Source organism: Lonchura striata, chromosome 5 (genome assembly GCF_046129695.1).
Source record: "Lonchura striata isolate bLonStr1 chromosome 5, bLonStr1.mat, whole genome shotgun sequence".
NCBI lineage: Eukaryota > Metazoa > Chordata > Aves > Passeriformes > Estrildidae > Lonchura > Lonchura striata.
Window position 1 is genome coordinate 73,145,654 of NC_134607.1, and position 14,986 is coordinate 73,160,639.

General features: G+C 57.2%; 3 protein-coding genes across 3 annotated transcripts; 2 read left to right on the forward strand and 1 right to left on the reverse strand.

The window, feature by feature from the left end:
- The first annotated feature begins 2,028 nt into the window (after positions 1 to 2,028).
- Positions 2,029 to 6,509, forward strand: LOC116184413 (acrosin-like). The gene is given in 3 exon segments (XM_077783171.1): positions 2,029 to 4,942; positions 5,735 to 5,973; positions 6,117 to 6,509. Coding segments are annotated over 3 exon segments (1,350 nt in total). The 5' UTR covers positions 2,029 to 4,224.
- Positions 6,510 to 7,439: 930 nt separating this feature from the next.
- Positions 7,440 to 11,736, reverse strand: LOC110479574 (rab-like protein 2A). Its single transcript, XM_021546961.3, has 8 exons — positions 11,585 to 11,736; positions 11,462 to 11,491; positions 11,287 to 11,366; positions 10,015 to 10,094; positions 9,179 to 9,290; positions 8,468 to 8,565; positions 8,133 to 8,216; positions 7,440 to 7,876 (listed from the first exon to the last, which is right to left on the reverse strand). Exons 1-8 carry the CDS (start codon positions 11,722 to 11,724, stop codon positions 7,796 to 7,798), a joined length of 705 nt encoding a protein of 234 aa, XP_021402636.1. The 5' UTR covers positions 11,725 to 11,736; the 3' UTR covers positions 7,440 to 7,795.
- A 244-nt stretch (positions 11,737 to 11,980) lies between these two features.
- NME6 (NME/NM23 nucleoside diphosphate kinase 6) lies at positions 11,981 to 14,596 on the forward strand. The gene is made up of 6 exons (XM_021546963.2): positions 11,981 to 12,095; positions 12,184 to 12,286; positions 12,361 to 12,400; positions 12,768 to 12,928; positions 13,143 to 13,300; positions 14,370 to 14,596. The coding sequence occupies exons 1-6, from the start codon at positions 12,006 to 12,008 to the stop codon at positions 14,493 to 14,495; spliced, it is 678 nt and encodes a 225-aa protein (XP_021402638.1). The 5' UTR covers positions 11,981 to 12,005; the 3' UTR covers positions 14,496 to 14,596.
- The last annotated feature ends 390 nt before the right edge of the window (positions 14,597 to 14,986 follow it).

Sequence of the window (14,986 nt, forward strand, 5' to 3'; positions counted from 1 at the left end):
GGGAGAAGCAGACAGAGCTTGCCAGGAAACACCAGGTTGCAGGGAGTGTGTGAGCCTACTGTTACTGCTGGAGGACAGTGGGAACAATGCTCCATGTGGTGTGAACAGGTGGAGATCTTACAGAGGAGGTGGGGAGGCTGAGGATTATCAAGGAGTGCCAAGGAGAAACAGACTGGTGGAGTTGTGTCCTGTCACCCAGAAGAAAAATGCAGTGCGTAAAAGCTCAGTAAGAGTCAGAGTAGCCCTGAACCTCTTGCCATCAGGCAGGAGAAGACCTAAAAGCTGGGGAATGGAAACAGGTCCCTGCTTAGGGAGGTAGCAGAATTCCCTCCTGGCTTCCCTCACCTTCCCAGGTGCCCTTACAGAACCGATACGAGGTCCTGGATTTTGAGGGTCAGACAGTTGAGAGAAGAAACTCTACTTGGTGGGTCTCCCAGGTCAGTGCAGCCAGTGAGACAGATCACAACTACAGGTATTAAGGAAAAAAGAAAGAAGGGTAGTTGTAGCAGATGATTCACTTCTGAGGGGGGCCGAGGACCCTGCATGCCAACCACAGCCATCCCACAGGGAAGCCTGCTGCCTCCTGAGGCACAGGCAGGGGACACTGCTGAGAGACTCCCTGCACTAATTCAGCGCCACCACTTGCTGCCCACTGCTCATTGTCCTGATGAGAAAAGTACCAGGGTAAAAAAAAGGACTTCAAGGCACTGGGTTGCCTGGTTGAAGGGACAAGAGCACAAGGTACAAGAGATGGTGCTCTTGATTCCTTTGGTAGTAGCGATGAATGCCAAAATGAATGGGAAGATCCATGGGATCAAAAATTAGCTTAAAGACTCGTGTCATTGGTGGAATTTTGGGGTTTTGAACATGAGGTGGTTTGTATAGCATCAGGCTGGAGATAGATGGGGTTCACCTCTAGAAGAGGCAAGAGTTCCAACCTGTGATTTAGCAGGGCTGATTGAGAGGGCTTTAAACTAGGTTTGAAGGGAGAGCGGGATGAGAGCACACTCACTGGAGATGAAGCTGGGGGCAGCAGGTCAGTGCTGGGGAGAAATCGATAGCGCAGCTAAAGTGCATCTACACCAATGCAGCAGTGTGGGCAACACAGGAGGAGCTGGGGGCCATGGTGCAGCAGCAAAGCTCTGACATAGTTGCTGTCATGGAACTGTGAGGAGATGACTCCATGACTGGAATGCTGCAATGGATGGCTCCAAGCTCTTCAGAAGGGACAGGTGAGGCATGAGAGGTGGTGTGATGACTCTGTATGTTCGGGAGGGTTTTGGCTGTCTGGAGCTTAGTGGCAGTGATGAAAAGGTCAACTGGTTATAGGTGAGAATCAAGGGGAATGGAAGGATGGCAAGGCAGATATCCTGGTGGGAGTCTGTTCTAGACCACCAAGCAGGATGAAGAGGCAGATGAATTATTCTATAAAGTGCTGGCTGATGTTTGGTGGTTGCCAGCTCTTGTTCTTGTGGGAGTCTTTAACCTGATGGATGTCTGCTGGAAGCAACACAGTGGAGAGGAGACAGTCTGAGAGGTTCCTGGAATGTGTGGAAGAGAACTTCTGACTCAGCAGCTGAGTAGCCCACCAAGGGTGGGGCCCTACTGGACCTGCGGTTTGCAGACTGAGGGGCTGCTGGAAGATGTGGAGGTTGGAGCCATCTTGGGCACAGTGACCACGAAATTAAGGAGTTTTCAATCCTTGGCCAAGTAACAAGGTGCGTCAACAAAACCTCTGCCCTGGACTGTCAGAGGTGAATTTCAGTCAGTTTGGAACACTGATTTGGACAGTCCCTTGGGAAGCAGCCCTTAAAAACAAAGGGTCCCAGGAAGGCTGGGCATGCATCAAGAAGGAAACCTTTAAGGTGCAGGAGCAGCCTGTCCCTGTGTGCCTAAAATGAGCTGGTGGAGAAGAACTTATCCCCCTGAACTTGGCATTGGTGAGGACACACCTCAAGTACTGTGTCCAGTTCGTAGCCCCTCTGTTCAAGAAAGATACGGAGGGGCTGGAGTCCAGAGAAGACAACATAGCTGGGAAGGCTCTAGAGGGTGAATCCTATGAGGAGCAGTGGAGGGAGCTGGAGAGGCTCAGCCTGGAGAAAAGGAGGCTCAGGGGGAACCTTCTCATTCTCCAAAACCCCCTGACAGGACAAGGGAGCCAGGGGAGGCTCAGCCTCCCAGGGAGCAAAGGACAGGACAAGAGGGAGCAGCCTCAACTTATGCCAGAAGAGGTTCAGGTTGGACTTCAAGAAAAAATTCTTCATGGAAAGGTGGTCAGGCATTGGAAGGGGCTGCCCTTGGAGTCCCAGTCCTTGGAGGTGTCCAAGGAACAACTGAACGTAGCACTCAGTGGTCTGGTCTGGTTGACAAAGTGGGGAGACCAGGCATGGGTTGGACTCAATGGTCTGGGAGGGCTTCTCCAGTGTAATTGATTCTGTGGTTCTGCGTGATTCTGGGATTTGAGATATTTGTATGGATGGATGGAATCCACTCTCAGCCTTCTCCAGACTAAGCAGGCCAACCTGTGCAGTCTCTCCTCATCAACAGACATGCTCCAGACCCTGAATCCTCTTTGTGGTCTCCTTGACCCTCCAGCAGCTCCTTGTCTTTCCTGAGTTGTGGAGCCCAGAGCAGCCTCACGTGGGCAGGGCAGAGGGGCAGGATCACTCCCCCTGCCCTGCTGGCCACACACTGTGCAACATCTCTGTGATGTCCCACCCAAAGGGAAAGGGAGAACTTGGGATCACAGACGCACAGGGAGAATTTGATATCTTTGTTAATGAAAAGGATGAAGGGAGGGAGTGCACCCTCAGCAGGTTTGCAGGTGACACCATGCTGAGTGGGGCAGGTTGCCCCTTGAGGGACCTGGACAGGCCCAAGGGGTGGCCTGTGGGAGCCTCATGAGGTTTGACAAGACCAAGTGCAGATGCTGTGCCTGGGGCAACCTTTGGAATCCATCCAGGCTTGGAATGAGCAGATGGAGGAGCCCTGGGAGAAGGATTTGGGTGTGCTGGTGGATGAGGGGCTGGACATGACCCAGCCTAAAACCCTCCTGTCCTGGGCTCATCCCATAGCATGGGCAGCAGGGGATTCTCTTGGATTGTGCTGTGTGAGGGAGATCAGGCATGCTGACTGCCTTCCACCTAGAGAGCAGCAACTGTATTTTCCCCTATAATTTCATACTGTTATCTTTTTACCCTCAGCCATCCTCCCACAAAATCCTTCAAGAAATTATAGAGGAAAAAAATGTAAACTTTCATTTCTCCAGGTATTTAATCAAAGTCAGATGCCTTTCTGAAATGGATGCAAATAAACATATGTAAAAGGTGAATGTAGGTGAATTAGCAGAGCACTGCTGTTTTGCAGTAAAGATCACATTTAAAATATTCATTCAGGGTGGGAAGGAGGGTTGACAGGCTGTTCCAGGGAGACTTTGGTGCCCCTTTGAGTACTTCAAGGGGGCTTAGAAAAAGGCTGGAGGGTTACTTTGGACAAGAGCGTGCAGCAATAGAACACAAGAAAAATGGTCTAAAGCTGAAGGTGGGCAGAGTTAGAGCAGGCATTAGGAAGGAATTCCTGACTGTGAGGGTGGGCAGGCCTGGCACAGGGTGCCCAGAGCAGTTGTGGCTGCCCCTGTATTCCTGGCAGTGCCCAAGGCCAGGCTGGACAGGGCTTGGAGCAACCTGGAATAATGGATGGTGTCCCTGCCCATGGCTGGGGTGGCACTGGGTGGTCATTAAAGTCCCTTCCACCCAGACCATTCCACATCTCTATGACTCTGTGCTGCCCCTCCCTGCTACGCCCAGCACTCAGAACTGTCCCCTTTGTGACAGCAGCCCTGGCCCGGGCACTGTGAGCACCACGAAGGCTGTGGGGGCTGTGGCGGGGCCACACTAGAGGTGCCACCTCGGTTCTGGCTGTGCCACCTGTGCTGGCACCGATGGCTCTTCTGCGGCTGCTCCTCCTGCTGGCCCTGGCCAGGCCCGTGTGGGGCTCCTGGGACACATGCAGGTCGGTGGTCCCAGGCTCTGGGAGGGAGTTGGAGGAACACTTGGGGACTTCACTGGCAGAACTGTGGGGAAAGACACCCCTCGAGGTTTTCTGGCCCTGCTGCTGCTCAGCACCGGGTGGGACTTTCAGCCTGAGTGGCAGCAGAGCAACAACAGTCACCGAGCAGGGCAGTGATGGCTCTGTGCTTCCAGAGGCACCTGCGGGCTCCGGCCCATGGCTTCCGACCACAGCTCTTCAGATCTTGACTACGACTCCATGATTTCTCCTGCTGACCTGTCCCGTGTTGTGGCTGGCACGGGTGTCCAGCCAGGGGCCTGGCCCGGCATTGTCAGCATCCAGGCCACCTGGGAGAACGGCACGTGGCACATGTGCTCGGGTGTCCTCCTCAGCTCCCAGTGGGTGCTCACGGTCGCACACTGCTTCGCCAGGGCCGGGTAAGAAACAGCAGGGACAGAGATGTCCCTGGGGCAGGGCAGGTGCCCAGCTCACAGCACCACGTGCCACTTCCCTGCCCGCCTTGGGAAGCAGAAGGCCGGGAAATGCTGGGCTGCTGCAGCCCGTGGCTCTGCTCCCTGTCACCCCTCTGTCCATCTGCTCCCTGTCACCCCTCTGTCATCTGCTCCCTGTCACCCCTCTGTCCATCTGCTCCCCAGGGGCATCTCCATGTGGAAGGTGGTGATAGGGGCCTCAGATCTGACTCAGATGGGTCCTGAGGCCACAGTGAGACACATCCAGAGGCTCCTGGTGCACCAGCACTACGTGCCTGCCACAGCCAGGAATGACATCGCCCTGGTGGAGCTGGACCGGCCCGTGGAGTGCAGTGACTACATCCAGCTGGGCTGCGTGCCCGACGCCTCCATCAGGGTCTTGGAGCTGAAATCCTGCTACATCGCCGGCTGGAACTTTGCCAGAGGTGAGCTCCCAATGGGATGTGTACTCCGAGGGTGAGCTGGGCACTCCGAGGATACAGACTGGGCACCCTGGGGACATGGACTGGGCACCCTGGGGACATGGACTGGGCACAGACAGGGACACAGACTGGGCACAGACAAGGATACAGACCAGGCACCCCGGGGACACGGACTGGGCACCCCGGGGACATGGACTGGGCACAGATAGGGACATGGACTGGGCACCCCAGGGACACGGACTGGGCACAGACAGGGACACGGACTGGGCACAGACAGGGTCCAGCTGCAGGACGTCAGCGGGGCCGGGCTCGGAGCAGCCCAGGCTGGGGAAGGAGTCCCTGCCAAGATGGGGCATGGAACAGAATGAGCTGTAAGGTCCCTGCTCACCCAAACCATTCCTGCTGGCCCTGTGAAGCCTCAGGAGAGATGGGTCTGGCTCCTCCCCAGGCCAACAGCAGGGACACAGCTGGGCAGCATTGCCTCGTGGGGAAGGGGCAGGGACAGGGACACAGCTGGGCACATTGCTGCCTGGGGAAGGGGCAGGGACACAGCTGGGCAGCATTGCCTCGTGGGGAAGGGGCAGGGACACAGCTGGGCACATTGCTGCCTGGGGAAGGGGCAGGGACACAGCTGGGCACATTGCTGCCTGGGGAAGGGGCAGGGACACAGCTGGGCAGCATTGCCTCGTGGGGAAGGGGCAGGGACACAGCTGGGCACATTGCTGCCTGGGGAAGGGGCAGGGACACAGCTGGGAACATCGCTGCGTGGGGAAGGGGCAGGGACACAGCTGGGAACATCGCTGCGTGGGGAAGGGGCAGGGAAAGGCCTGGGAAGGGGGTTCACCACAGGCAGGGAAGGGGATGAGTACCAAGCTGCAGGGTGCTCATTCACCTCTGTGCCCACAGCTCAGGGAACAGGCATGGTGCTGCAGGAGTCCAAGGTCCACCTCATGGACACAGAGCTCTGCAACAGCAGCCCATGGTATGCAGGGGCTGTTCATGCTGACAACCTGTGTGCTGGGTACCCACAGGGCAGCATCGACACCTGCCAGGTAGGAGCGTGTGATGAGTCCCTCAGACCCCGATAGCACAGGGACCCCCTCATCCCCCACACACAGCCCGGCCTGTCCCCTGTCCTGCCCTCCCTTCCCAAAAGCAGCCCCCCACAGTCCCTGAGCCATCTCTCCTGGCACAGGGGGACAGCGGGGGTCCCCTCGTCTGCAAGGACAACAGAGCTGACTACTACTGGCTGGTGGGGTTGAACAGCTGGGGAAGAGGCTGTGACAGAGCCAGGCACCCCGGGATCTACACCTCCACTCAGCACTTCTACAACTGGATCCTGCTCCAGACGGGCCTGAGCCCAGCAGAAAGAGCTGGTCCAGCACCAAAGCCAGTCGTCACCTCGGCCCCTGAGGAGGAGCCTGAGGAACCAGAGGAACATATCAACTTGACCCCCGAGTACAGTCAGAGACCAGCAGTGACATCCTCGGGCACGTCACTGCCCATGGCATTCCCCCACCAGATCCTGGTGCAATTCTGGAATCTGCTGCAGGAGTTCCTGCAGTTTTGGAAGGGCAAAAAAGCCTGAGCAGCAGTGCAGTGGGATGAGCAGGATCCAGGGCTACAGTGGATCACAGCAGATCCTGCTGGGCCAAAGGTAGCCTTGGGGCCAGAGGCTTCTCTGTCCTGCCCACGCTGCTGTGCTGTGGCCACAGCAATGCTGATGTGACTGAGGTGTTGAAGTAAAGTTTCTGTGCTCACCATTAACCGTCTTTTCAGCCCTGCTCAGTGCACCTGCAGGCTCTCAGAGTCCCTGCTCTATCTGTCCATCTGCTGTGCTGTCCACATTCATTCTTCAGCCTGGAAAGGGCTCCAGGGAAACCTCAGTATCCCTTGCAGTGCCTGAAGCAGGTTATAGTAGTGGGGGAGAGCAGCTTTTTGCATGGGCAGGGCATGACAGGACAAGGAGGAATGGATTACATTAGAGGAGGGGAGGCTGGGGTGAGGTGCTGGGAAGGATTTATACTCAGGGGGCAACAAGGCCCTGGCACAGGGTACCTAGAGAAGATGTGGCTGCCCCTGGATCCCTGGAAGTGTCTAAGGCCAGGCTGGACAGGACTTGGAGCAACCTGAGATAGGTGGAAGGTATCCCTGCCCATGGCAGAAGGTGGAATGAGGTGACTTTTAAGGTCCCTTTCAAACCAAACTATTCCATGAGTCTGTGACTTAGAGTGTGTCTGTATCCAGCTCTCTGGAATGCAGCATCTTGTGCACAGACACACACACACACAGAGACCATGGCCATGGCCACATCCAACAAGCTGTGACAGAACCAGCCCCTGGGTGTGAGCCCACCTGCATCAGCTGTATGGACCTGGAAGAAGAAACCTGTTCTTAGCAGCCCCTGGGATCTGGGGCACTGGCTCAGCTGGGAGCAGGCTAGGCTGGCCTGTGGCCTTAAACCACCTGGGACCTGCCTCCTTACAGCAGCAGTACAGCGAGGATGCCATCTCATAGCTCTGTAAAAAATATCTTTTAGTGTTTGCTTTCTGCAGCAGCTACCACTACAGTGCCTGGGCAGGATCCCTCCTGCAGGTCCAGGATGTCTCACTTCTCCTAGGCAGCTCTTTCCTGAGGGAGCAGTAGGAATGAGCTACCATCCATGTGGAATCATGTGGCATTCTCCCAACCCTCTCCTGAGCGAAATGTGCAGCAGGGAGTGCCGAGCCAATGAAGATCCTGCCCAGGTAGGCTCTCACAAGAAGGGAAGAGGCCCAGCTGCCCGCCACAGCTCTAGGGCATGAGAAGCTCACTGTCCTCCATGCAGGCCCCAGAAGTCCAGAGCCAAGGGGAAAACAGGCTCAGGGGCCAGGCCTAGGCAGATGAGGGCTCCTCTTCAGTGCAGCTCTTCTCTTTATTTGACAAATCCTTGCTTGTGTTCTGCAAGTCAAAGCTCTGGAAAGGAGCAGGACAAGGAACTGCTGAGAAATTACACAGACTGCAACAACTGTATCTGCTGTGGCTCTTTTAGACTCGGCCTGGGGCAGTGAGAGCTCTTGTGATGGTTCCCACTTCCCCCCTCCCAGCCCAGAGGGAGCAGCACACAAAGCCCAGCAGAGGGCAAAGCTTCCTGTGCTGCACACAGGGGAAAGAGGGCAGAACTGCTCATCCAACAGGACTCAGGACAGAGCAAGGACAGAAGCTTCCCTACCTCCAGCTCCCGCAGGACCTCGTCCATGAAGTCTCCTGAGTGCTGTTTGTAAGCCACGGCCAGTCTGATGGCGTCGTTGAAGAGCTGGTGGGAAGGACAAGGCCCGTCACTCACGGGATGGGGCACATAGGCATTGGGTTTCTGTAGCAGATGGAGACTGTTCCCACATCCCAGGAGAAAAAAAACCCTCTGCAGCTCTCCATAGCCACCAGCCTCTCATGTGGAGCTGAAATGATGGACCGTTTCCTGCTCTCTGTGTCTACAGCACCCCCCATTCCCTGGGCTGCCAAGAAACCTCATGGACAGCAAGCCCAGCAGTCAAATGCCCATCTCACCTTCACCACATTGGTGCCGTCGGCAGCAGACACAAAGTAAAAGGGCAAACTGAATTTCCGGGCAAAATTGAAGCTTTTCTGGGTCACCTTCATATCCGCTGAGGCAGACAAAGAAGACATGGTCAGTAAGACATGGCAGGACGTCCAGAGGGTGGGTGTCTTGTGTGCGGACACGTCAGCCCCTGCTGAGCCAGACAAGCCACAGCCCTGTGACAGTAATTGCCAAGGGCTGGCTAGCATTCCCCATGGAAGGGAACCTTCCAGCCTCCTGCAGAGCCAGGTGAACAGTTCTGGTGAACAGCAGGTGCACTTCAGCACAGAGGAGTCTGTGCAGGCTGAAGGAGCACCAAGGCCATCCCTGACTGATCCAGGGAGCCACAGAACAGCTTTTGCTTTCTTTTGCTGCCGTTTTTGACAAGGTGCTATTCCAATCACTTTTGGGTTTTTGATTAATAGAATAGGCAGTGTGGTAAGGACAGAACTGGAAGAAAAATGCTTGAATAAAACTGAAATGGATGAAATTTGCATTTTTAATTGCTGGTGACACAGGACAGGAACCTGTGAGACAGCAGCTGAGGTCAGCACAGGACTCAGCTCTGCGGGACTGAGGAAATCCTCTGGACCTAACAGACAAGGGACACTGGTTCTCAGTGAGGGCAGCAGTGAATCCCACCATGACCCTGGCAAGCTGGGAGCTGAAGGCACACTCACCATCAATCTTGTTGGCCACTACAATGCACGGAATCTCTGGGCGGAATTCCCGCAGCTCCTTGTACCAGCTGTTCAGGTTCTTGTAGGTGACCTTCCGCTGCACATCAAACACCTTCCAAGAGAGAACCACCTATCCCAGGGCCAGCCCAGCACGGCTGAGGGCCAGCCCAGCACGGCTGACTGCCCCAGGACAGCACTGACCAATCTGTGGGGCCAACCCAGGACAGCTCCTACCAACACAAGGACAGAATCCAGAGTGTTCCCATGAAGACAAGACAAAGGGAACTGGGTGTTATTAGAAATGGTGAAGGAGAAAGGGACAGTATCGCCAAGCCCAGGTAGCAGGAAACAGCCCTTGATTTCCTTTCCACTGTCCTGTGTCCTGTGCAAGTCTCTGCCACCCACACGGGGAGCTGGCACTGGGAACACTGTGTGCCAAGCATGATCAGATGTGGCCTCCTCTGTTCTGACAACTAAACCACCAATGAAAATCACTGGTGGAACAATGGAAAGTGAGAGCGACAGGACAAACCAGGAGATCTGAGCAGGAGAAGAGCCAACAAAACTGGCAACAGGGACAAATATCAGGACACTGAGAAGAAAGTAGAGCCAGGGGATAGAGGAAAAATGTCACCAAGAGAGTCAGACCAGAGCTAACAGCTCCATCTACAGGGGGTTTATCGGGTGAGAGAAGAAAGAACAATCTAGGAAAGTTTTATAAACCACTGGAAGAGACAAGGAGCACACAGATATGTAACCAAAAAGTAACACAAAAGCCATGTGTCACTCAGACCATTCTGCGCCCAAATCCCATGGTCCAGCTGAGACTCCCTCACCATGATGCAGGCATGGGCCTGGTGGTAGTAGGAGGCGTGCATGCTCCGGAACCGTTCCTGGCCCGCCGTGTCCCAGAAGTCTGTAACAGAAACATTGCTCAGAATGACACAACTTGCTGAGTGCTTTCTTCTCACAACTTACACCCAGGAGGCAAAGCCCAGCCCACATGCTCAAGGACATGAACTGAGCTTCACCTCACCAATCTGAAACACCTCAGGGTTACAAAATTGTGCCAAACTGGGACCTTTCCTTACTGGGCTTGGCACTAGCCATCAACAAAGGAGAAGCCAGCGGTGACATGAGTTGTGTGGGACAGCAGGATCAAAAGAGGAGGAAGTGCACAGAGCAGTAGCCATGTCTGGCACTCTGTCACTAGGGATGGCAACGGGAAACTACCTAAAACTCCAGGAACTGCTGGACACTGATGGTTTCTGACCCAGTGATGGTCAGCCGGGGCCCTGCCTTGGAAAGTGCTCCAGCTCCTCTCACAGAGATCTGACTCTGCTCTCCCAGGGGCATAAATTGTTCTGAAATGCTGAAGGTAAGGCTGCCAGAAGCAAACAGGTCCCAGTTCATGAAGTTCTGTATACACCAGATATCATGGGGCAAACCTCGATACAGCCATGCCTTTTGCTGTTGGTGCAGCTCAGGTGGAGATCCCCCACCTCTCACTGGGTTTGCAGGTTCACATCTGGCTCTGGTTTGCTGTATAAATTGGCACAGCTTCAGTTAAGCACCTCAGTGTAGTCACACCTCTTGTCAGCTGGACCCAGAGCCAAATGAGCCAGTTTCCTTAGGGATTCCTTTGCACTGATACTGTGATTGGACTCTGTGTCAGGCCTACTGGACAGTGACTTTCTTAAACTGCCCAAATACAGATATGTACCCACCAGACCACATTTGCATTCAATGTCTGTGTCACAACAAAGATGTTGAGCACTGTCAGCCCCAACCTCAATGAACCATGACCAGTGACTCCATGCGGTCATCCAGGCCATTCTTTATGCTCTGTTCACCCATCCATCCAACGCCTGTCTCTCCAGCTCGGAGTGCAGGACATCGTGGGGACAGTGCCCTACATTTCGCCAAGCCCAGGGTATGATAGCAGTCACTTTGCCCCATCCACCAACGCTGCAGCCCCGTCCCAGAAGGGCACCATTTTGTCACTGCCGCTATCAAAACACGTAACCGAGACCCAGACCGAGAGGATCTACACTTCCCGGCCGTTCCCTCTGCCACGGCTCCGCACCTCCCGGGCCGGCCCCACTCACCCACGCGGACCTCCTGGCCGCCCACGCGGGCGCGGTGCTGGTACAGCGTCAGCGCGAAGGTGGAGAGCTGCTGGGGGCGGCCGCGCCGCGTTAAGGAGCGCACCGAGAGCCGCGGAGCCCGCGGCCGGGCCGGGCCCGCCGCCGCGCCGCCCCGCTCCCCCGCTGCCAAGGATACAAGCCATCGAGCAGGAACCGCTCCAGCAGCCTGCGGAGAGACACGGGCCGCTGTCAGCCGCGGCACCAGCCGCCCGCCCGCCCGGCTCCGCGGGGCCCCCGCCAGAACCCGCGCCCCACGCACTTGGACTTGCCCACGGCGCTGTCGCCCAGGCAGATGATCTTCACCGTCTGCTCCGCGCCGGCCGCGGCCTCTTCGCGGGCCCCGTCCGGGGCTTCCTCCGGGGCCGCGGCCCGGCCCTGCTGCTCCGCCGCCGTCGCCATGGCAGCGCCTGCGCGGCCCGCCCGCCGCGCGACGCTGCCTGGCCCCGCCCCGCCCCGCCTCAGCCCCGCCCCGCCCCGCCTCAGCCCCGCCCCGCCTCAGCCCCGCCCCGCCTCAGCCCCGCCCCGCCCCGCCCCGCCTCAGCCCCGCCCCACCTCAGCCCCGCCCCGCCCCGCCTCAGCCCCGCCCCGCCTCAGCCCCGCCCCGCCCCGCCCCGCCCCGCCTCAGCCCCGCCCCGCCCCGCCTCAGCCCCGCCCCACCTCAGCCCCGCCCCGCCCGGCGCATGGCGGCTATGGCGGGCCCCGCGCGGCCGCTGCAGCTGACGCTGGCGCTGCTCAAGCCGGACGCGGTGGCCCATCCGCTCGTGCGCGAGGTGAGGGCCGGGCCGGGCCGGGCACGGCACGGCACAGCACGGCACAGCAGGCCTCGCCACGACTCCCCAGCGCCGCCTCTTCCCGCAGGCCGTGCACGCCGCCATCCTCCGTCACCGGTTCCTCATCGTGCGCGCCAAGGAGCTGCGGTGCGGCGCGGAGCAGAGCCGCCGCTTCTACCGGGAGCACGCAGGTACGAGCGGGCTCCGGGTGGCGGAGCGGGATGCTGCCCGGGCCGGCGCCGACTCGGCCCATGTCTGTCCGCAGGGCGTTTCTTCTACCGGCGGCTGGTGGAGTTCATGGCCAGGTACGACCGCGGGTGCGCGGCACGGCCCGCGCTGCCGTGGCGCGGCTGCGGAGGGTTCGCCGGGCTGTGCGGAGCTGGGAGGCTCCGGCCGCGGCGGGAGCAGTGCCGGGATCGCAGCCTGCCGTGACAGCGGTGGCACCTGGCGGGTGGCACCCCGAGGGTGCTGCAGGTCATCGTTCGGAGTAGGGCAGCAGTGCCAACGCCGCCGCGGTGGGAGCGCGCCCCTCCCCATGGCGCGGCAGGGCAGGCTAGGGCCTAGCGCGGCAGCCCAAGGCGGCTGTACCGGGCAGGTTTGTAATGATGAACAACCTGTTTGAAATGAGCTCTTCGTGATCTTTCTCCTACTGTTCCTGGGCCCTTGCTGCAGTGGTCCCATGTGGGCTTACATCCTGGCCCATGAGAATGCTGTCCCTCTCTGGAGATCCGTGATGGGGCCCACCAAAGTGTTCCGAGCCCGACACAGCCACCCAGACTCCATCCGAGGTGCCTACGGCCTTACAGACACCAGGAACACCACCCATGGCTCAGGTAGGCCTGGCGTTCTTGGGTGGTTCTTGCGGAGGCAGAAATGATGATGCTTTGTCTGCCTTTGCTTTAGTTCTGGGGCTCTAAGTGAGCGATTTGTTCCTTTCTGCACACCCTGTGCACACCTGGCCAGGTGCAGGCACCTTTGGAGTCTGGCACGTGTCTGTGGTGGCAGACTGGCAAGTCTCTCTCATTGCCTTTCCCTCTCTTTTGACAGACTCACCTGCCTCAGCCAGCAGAGAAATTGCCTTTTTCTTCCCCGAGTTCGACAAGCGGCGCTGGTACGAGCAGGATGAGCCCCAGCTGCGGCGCGGGCAGCTGATCTACAGCGCCGAGGAGTGCGTGCACCGCGTGCTGCGGGCACAGCAGGCACAGGTGACCTGAATTACCCGCGCAGGCTGTGCTTTGCTGGCCTGGCAGCACCTGTGGGTGCTCTCCTGGGGTGCCAGATGCAGAGCTGTGCTGAGTTTTGGGGAGCATGGGAGAGGGAAAGCCTCGTGCGCGTTGTGCAGCCTGGGATCATCTATAACAGGCAGATGCTGGGGTGGTGCAGGAAGAGTTCCCCAGCAGTGCTAGTGCTGACAGTCTGGCCATGCAGCTCACTGGCCCCTCTGTTTGTTTGGGTGTGAACAGGACAGATGGTGAGTAGGTCAAGGGCCAGGAGAAGGATAGGCTGCTTGTTCCAGATGGGATTGGCCTGGGTTTGCTGATGGGAAGCCTCAGATTCTCCCTGCTGGCTGTTCCCACGGTCCCTTAGAGAGAAAAGAAGGAAAAAGAACGTGAAGAAAGACATCAGCCAGGCAAGGTGAACTGTCCTGTCCTTGCTCACCTGCAGCTGGGCTGGGAAATGAGGAGCTTTGCCAATAGCTCTGCATGTGAGAGCACTTGGAGTCCTCGGTGTTCACAGCCTGACTGGGTGCTGGGGCAGTTCTGTGTCCTTGGGAAATGGGATGAACAAAGCCATTGAATTACCCATGTATGTGGTGGAACGATGACAGGGTGTTGCTGGAGGGGTTGGTTGGGAGTTAGAGAGCTGGGTCCTGGTGGCTGGTTTGTGTTTCTCTCTGTGATGCCGTGTGAGATATGTTCCTGGACGGGGTTTCAGTCCATTTATGCTGTCTCCCTACGGGCTTCTTGCAGTGCTGCCGTTTTAGTTACAGTGCCCTGTTGGAATTTCCTTTGGGCAGTCCCAGATGCTTGGGCTGGGGAAGGTGTGCTGTGCTGTGCTTGGGGCAGGAAAGCTGAGCCGGGATTCGCCAGAGCCCTGGTACATCACAGAGCCAAGGCAGGGCTCCAGGTGCTTCCAGAACTCCGTCAGGTGTTGGGTAGTGACTGACTGACTCTCTGGTGGACAGCACTGCCCAGGGCTGCTGTGCCTAAACTCACCTGGGTTTGTGTTCCCTCCTCCTCCTGCCTGGATCAAATTGTCGTTGTTCTGTTCCAGGTACAGACCCCGGGATCTGCAGGGCATCACTGCTGTCCCTGTCCTCAGCAGTGTCCAGAGTGGATCTGCTCAGGATCCTGTGTGTCTTCACACGGGTCTGAGAGCTGCTGTCCCCAGTGCTGTTGATACTTTATTGATATTTTGTCAGATGTTTTATTGATTCCTGGGTTTTGCTCAGATCTGTGTGAGTTTCTTTTAGCTATTAAACTTTACTATTTTTCACCTTTCTTTTATGTTGTGCTTTCTGTTTTGGATATTCTACTCACTTGCAATGGTTACACTTGGGAAAAGGGCCCTTTTGAACATTGCCAGTGCAGAGAACTCTGCCAGCAGGATTGTCACAGTGACACTGCCTCACAGCCACCGTGGTTCAGGTACCTGCTGGGTGGCACCTTGACATTGCCCTGGCCCTGAGGCTGTACCTGAGCATAGGTGCTCAGACTGGGCATCCCATTGCCCCAGACAGAGGATTTATTGTGTGAATCTAAAGCTGTCCAGAAAACTCATCATAGACCTGAGGCTGAAGCACTTGGTGTTTGATGCAGGAGACAGTGTCAAAACTGATTTTTGGTCTTCAAGGAAGTGTTATGGAATATCACAGATAACTCTGCTTTGAG